Source organism: Ipomoea triloba, chromosome 9 (genome assembly GCF_003576645.1).
Source record: "Ipomoea triloba cultivar NCNSP0323 chromosome 9, ASM357664v1".
Classification (NCBI taxonomy): Eukaryota; Viridiplantae; Streptophyta; class Magnoliopsida; order Solanales; family Convolvulaceae; genus Ipomoea; species Ipomoea triloba.
The window spans coordinates 5,749,620-5,756,420 of NC_044924.1; the positions used below are offsets into that span (position 1 = coordinate 5,749,620).

General features: G+C 32.0%; 1 protein-coding gene across 1 annotated transcript; it reads left to right on the forward strand.

Annotated features, from left to right (window-relative positions):
- The first annotated feature begins 414 nt into the window (after positions 1–414).
- Positions 415–1,601, forward strand: LOC116030550 (probable transcriptional regulator RABBIT EARS). The gene has a single exon (XM_031272833.1). The coding sequence runs from the start codon at positions 594–596 to the stop codon at positions 1,305–1,307; it is 714 nt and encodes a 237-aa protein (XP_031128693.1). The 5' UTR covers positions 415–593; the 3' UTR covers positions 1,308–1,601.
- The last annotated feature ends 5,200 nt before the right edge of the window (positions 1,602–6,801 follow it).

The following is a 6,801-nucleotide window of genomic DNA, read 5'->3' on the forward strand; positions in this document are numbered from 1 at the left end:
CTTTAAAATATTACATTGTTTTTTTTTTTCCAATATAAGTATTACATTTCTATATTGACCCAATTCGTCTCACGATAATGTAAAATATAATATTACTACATCATAATCATATCAATACTCAAATTATATAACTTTAAAGAACATGGGTAATTTTTTTAGATGACAAGACAAACTCGCATCTATTACCTTCCAAACTGGTTAGCTTTAAATATGAGAATTATCCACTGTAATTTTATTCAGTTCCCTAGAAATACATTTATCATTTTCCTTTAAAAAAATCCAATTGATTCTATTTTTGAAAAGTGACACAAGAGTAAAATACATTTGAGAAAATTCCACACAATTTAAAGCAGTATATAATTTTACAAGGAATTGCAGAAATATGCATACAACCCAAAGATAGGTCTTCCACTTGTACAGTTTGTGTGTGTTTGAACCTCCCAGGCTAGGCCAGCTAAAAACCAAAGGAGAGCATCCACACTACCCAACCCACCCTTTCATCTTTCTACATACTCTCCACCCCCTCGATCAGCTCAACCTTAATCCTCATATCCGATCCATTTCTAGCTTGCCCAAACTGTTAGTACCCAAACATGGAACAAACAAGGTACTTGGTGTGGCCTAAACCAAAGCTCGATTTCAGCTCTTCCTATGGCGGCGATTCTTGGGAAGAGCAAGCTTTTGCAGAGGACGCTGCAGGCGGGGCGCTTGGAGGGTGCGTTTGGCCTCCCAGATCTTATACCTGCAACTTCTGCAGAAGAGAGTTCCGCTCCGCTCAAGCTCTGGGCGGCCACATGAACGTCCATAGAAGAGATAGGGCAAAGTTGAAGCACTCTCCCCCGTCTCATAATGGAGATTTAAGTGTTCCAATCAATAATAATCCCCGCCCCCTTCTTACTCAAGCCTGTACCTTTCTGTACAATCCCAGTTCCGATCGAAGAATTGTTGCGCCGAATCTTGGGAGTGAAAGCTGGGACGATGGTGGTGTGAATGGGGAGACGACGACGAAGAAGAATTATTCAAGAATTCTAGAAGATTTGAAGAAGAACATTAATTGCGAGGAGGACGATGAGAGGCTAAGAATGTTCAAGTCAAGTCGTTGTAGGGCTGAAGGAGAATATGACATGATGGCTGACTTGTCGGCCGGGAGCTTCCGCAAAAGGAGGAGGATTGATGATAGCCTCTTTGCAGGTTGTGATCCAAAACCATGTTTGGTTCAGAGATTCGAAAGGACGATCCATAGCTCCATAGAACAAGAATTGGATCTGGAGCTAAGGCTTGGCACTAGTCCTCCAAAGGTGAAATGAAATACCAACTGGTTAATTTGGAACACACAAACAGATTATTTCTTGTTATTACCATCTTTCTTCTTAGTTTATCTCTCTGATCTCATCTCATCTCGATCACTTTTACAACTTAACCTAAACATGGAGGCTTTAATTTAATTTGCAGACTGTACTGTACGTGTGAGTGAGTGAGTGAGTTGCCATTGTTGTACTTCTTTAGTATATATGGGTGCAGGGTCTACCAACTACGAAACTGTATCATATCTTCATAAAATTAAAGCTAGCTTCAAATTAATGCATATCTGATCTTCTATATATACTTCTATTCATTAATCATTATCAATTCTTACTAGCTATGTAGTATATTGTAGTCTGATGATGTTCCTTGAATTACTTATTTTTATACTACAATGAGTATTGAATTTAGCCAACTCTTGAAATATATATATACATCTGTATGTTGGTAGACAGCTTAATTGGAACGAGAGATGAGTCCAGTATCCTGTCATCAAAACGTGACACTGATGATTACAAAATATAAGGAAATAAAGTTTCACAATCACAACTAGTTATAGTAGTTAAAAGAAAAAGTTTGGATCACCCACCCCTCTTAACAAGAGATATCAAGTTTGAGCTGTGAGAATATAATGCTGCAGCTACAGTCAAAAGTTCTGGCAAAATTTGTACTATCTCTAGGTTTAAAACTCATGCTTAACTAAATATGGGAGTGGGATGGTGAAATATTCACATGGATGGACAACCATTTCTGACAAAAATTGTAGTGTCTCAAGGTTTTATAAATTAAAACCTCGTTCTGAACAACTTGGCTATATTAAGAGGTAGATTAATGTCAATTCTTTCATAGATACATATATGTGCATGGGAGAATATAATGGGATTCAAAGAAGTAATTAATAATTGACCTGCCTGTGTGTAAAAACAAGAATCTAGGATGCAAATTGCATGCAAGACATGCACTAGTTGTTGTTGATTTGTTTTGTATATATATTTTAAAAGCTGAGGATATTTTGAAGTTTTCAAGGATTTCAACTTGATGTTCTTATTGATCAGCTTATGAGGTGGTCCTGATCTGAACAGAAAAAACAGACTAAAATTAAACTGCATGGAATGAAGTGAGCTCATTTTCCCAGTCAGTACCAACCAAACATTCTCCAGACCCCCAAATAGTACAAAATTACTAAAAAAAAACTAACCTCATCACTACAACTCACATATAACATTACATGTTTTGCCTTTTCCTTTGTGTTATTATTATCATCACCATCAGATCTGCTGCAGAACTTGCAGTTGCAGAAACAAAAAGAAAGGGATCCTACTTTATTAATCACATATAACAATACTCGATATTACTCATAAACTATATAACACAATACAAGATTTAGTGTAAATAACATTTTCATAAACCTGTTTACAATTACACAAACAGAAACATTTAGTTAATTATTAGTAATAAATAATGATAAACAATTTTATATATATAACTCTATCCCCTCCCAGCCAACCCTCTCTCCTCTTTTTTTCTCAATCCTTCCAAAATTGCCACCCACCACAAAGGAATCAATCCATTTAAGTATTATACAAAGAACCCTTTTCTAGTCGCAAAAGGAATATTGTCACATAGGGGACTGATAGCCCTACATAACTAGCCCCTTTTGTTTTTTCCTCCTATGTGTGTATATACATTATTGTACAATGAATACCCACCTACTCTATATCTATATTTGTAAGAAGAAAGAGTAACAGAATTAATGAGGATAGTCAAGTTTAAGGACTGCCACTTATTATATTAAGCCCTAACCCTAAGTCGCGCGCTATCCCTAACCCTAGTACCATAACTTCAGCCCAATATTACGCTACAGATAATAAGCATAATTTTTATACATAATAATTTATATTGCACATGTAAGAATCCGAGTGTTCAAAGTCTCAAACAACAATAATAATAATAATTAACGGTTTCTACACATATTCTTACGGATACAAAGGTCACAATGTAGGTTTGAGAAGAATTTTTAAATTATTTTTGTGAATAATTTTTTATTTTTAGTGATGAGGGAAACCTGTAGCCACTACTACTTGAGAGTGTACAGTGAATAAACTGCGACTTGTGACCCTAGCCGACAACGGACTATAAAGAGGCAAATCATCTTAGTTTACTCATAACTGATTGACTCAAATAAAAAAAGTTAAATGGCTAATAGATTGACGTACTACTATTGTTGGGAATAATTTTTTTTAATCAATAATATGGTAAATGCATATAACATTGGTAAATAAACGAAATTAAATATGTTCTTAAATTTCACGAAATATGAAAATGATGAAATTCACATCTGAATTTAGTACTGATTAAAAATGTTCACAAATTAAGTAATGAGGAAGCAACCTAGGTAAGAACGAAGTTAACCCATTTCATCCCATTGTTATACAATGAATCATAGTCCACACAACATTATATATGTGTACCATATATATAGTCCAATACGATTGTCAAATAAAACTAGCTTTAGTATGGTTAAAATGATACTTTAGTGTTGTTTAAATGAAATTAATTTGTGTAAAAATTGAAACTAAGAAATAGAGCTCGTGCAATAACGTATAATGTCAAATGAAATCGTAATAGAATTAAAATGATACTTTAGTGTTGCTATAATGAAACTAGTATGTGTAAAAAATGAAACTAAAAATCAGAACTCATACAATAACATAACATATATTGTCAAATAAATATGAAATGTAATTAAAATTATACTTCAACTTTACTGTCATTAAACTAGTGTGCATGAAAAATAAAACTAAAAAAATAATAATATTGTCAAATAAAATTGAATTGTAATTAAAATGATACGACATTGATTGGCTTTATGGTTCATGCTGCTACATGGAACATGGACCATGGTCCACAATAAAATTTGCCCATTTCATCGCCGTGGATCGCATGAGATAGATAGATTGGTCCACCATAATGGGCTCAACTAGTGGGCTGAATATTATACATTTATAACTAGGAAATCAGTTGGGCTTTGAAACGAGAAGCCATTGAGTTTTAAGATGACTCTGTAGAACTTTCGAGCATAAGCCTATTATACGAAACTAGTATTTTCGTCCGTGCGTTGCACGGAATGGATTTGTTATAATATTTTAAGAATATTTGGATCGATATACAATTATATAAATTATAACATCGAATATTGTATAGCGCAATTGATGAAATTGGTTTGATCAATTATGTTGTCTGGTGTTTTCCTTGCTTGAATTAGAGCAAATAATTGTTCAATTACCGGTGCGATGCACAAATAAATTTTTTATTATATATTTAGATAATAAAAATAAAGAAAATTATTTAAAAAAATTCTAATATTGAACATGTACATTTATTTGATTATAAGATTAGTGCAAAAGTATAACTCAATTAATTGAAATATATATGACTTGTTTGTCTACAATTATCTTTAAAAGATCGATATGTAATATGACTTATGTAATTATATTATTACTAAAATAAATATGAGAAAAATGAGAAATAATTTAATTATAATTATTATAAAAATAAATTCAACGACCAGTGTTATTATCATAATAATTATTAGGCAACTATTATTAGTCAATTACACTAAGATATGTGCAATTATACTTTTATACCTTAAGTATATTAATTTTCACCCTAGCGCATTTAGTTTTTCTTCCTCCTTCATATTTGAATGAATTAATTGTAACTATTATAAAAAATCTAACTGTTTAATTAATTTTTTTTAAGTTTTTAAATAATTTTCAGTCAATTAGTAATATTCATTCCCTTTTTCAATTTGCCTAATTTTCCTTTTCCATTATGATTTTTTTATATTTTCAATCAATTAGTAAAATCAGTTTTCTTTTTCATTTTCTCTTTAATATTGTCTGGGCGGAATTTCACAAAGGATGACTGACTCGGGAGAAAGCCACATACAATTGACCCTGACTAAAGACCAATTTTTTTAGCAATAACCCAACGTGAGTTAGTGTTTGGCCTTAGCTTTTGTTTACAGTCATGGCATATGCAAATATCAATGAGAATTGTTTATGTTGGAACTTGAAAGACAATCAGTGGTTCTACCAAATCAACATTATAGTAAGGAAAGACATAATCCACGTGCTCCTCCCATAGAGTAACAGTGAGCCGACTACCCCTGAGTAGTGAAAACAACAATGAGCATGATGATGCCTAAATTTATACTTAAACAAATCAAAAAGACATCCAAACAAACACATACCGAGAGTCTTCAATGACAAAATCAATCAACCTTTGAGGATTTGAATTAACTTGGACAACTTTTTGCTCATTAATGAAAACAACACGTCCAATCAAATCTGCAAAAAACCAAACAAAAGATTTGCAATAAATGACCTTTTGTATCCTATATTGCGAAACTAAAATTTATATATTTTGTAGCAACTAAATATTTAAAGTATTAATAAGGATGCATGTATATTTAATATTATTTTGGTCTGATAAAATGTTTCTTGACAAAAGATTTAAAATTGGCATTCATGAATGTATACTATTAGAAATTTAGTATAACAGAAAGAAATAAAAACACCAAAAAAAAATAAATAAATAAAAACACATCTAGTATAGAATAAGATTTAAAGAAGAATTTACCAATTAGCAATTTAGCATATTGCTATCCACTCCTCCGGGAGCCTTCAATGTTTCTTGAACTTAACCACAAACTCTTTAGGGATTTGTAAATGGATACAAGTTCTCTAAAGAAAGAAAAAAAAATATTGTAATGCTCTCCAGGTGCAAATATTAAATATGGCTACAATATTCACTACAAAATGCCAACCACCGCAAAATTTACACAACCTTTTTTCCTCTAATTCATAGAACAAAATTCGGCCACGATATAGTCACAATCTGCTCTCCCTAATTTATATACACTTTTAAACTTAATAGCATTTACCTGGGAGTCATGGAGTAAGCACTCCAGTGTGTGTTGGTTGATTGTGGAATGTGGATATTCCCTTGACAAATAACAACGCATTAGCCGGAGTCTAATACAACACCTTCTCGTCTTGGGAGATAGGTCGGAAGCAGAGACAAAAACAGACCCCATTAGTGAAAGAAAAAATATTGTTGAAAGATTTGCGTGACAATATCGTTTTACTATTTCGATTTGTGTGAGTAGGTTATAAAATTTCTAATTGATGAATGTATTTATAATACGAATTGACGGAGGAATTGTAGTATAGGAATTGTAGAGGAATTGTAATATACGAATTGTATTGGAATTGTAGTATAGGAATTATAGAATAGTAGACTTCATTTTGTAGTATTGGATTTCGTGTTTTAATAGCAGATTTATTTGATACGAATTGTATTGGAATTGTAGTATAGGAATTGTATTGTTTTAATATTATTCTATTGTTTATACGAATTGTATTGGAATTGTAGTATAGGAATTGTATTGTTTTAATATTATTCTATTGTTTATACGAATTGTATTGGAATTGT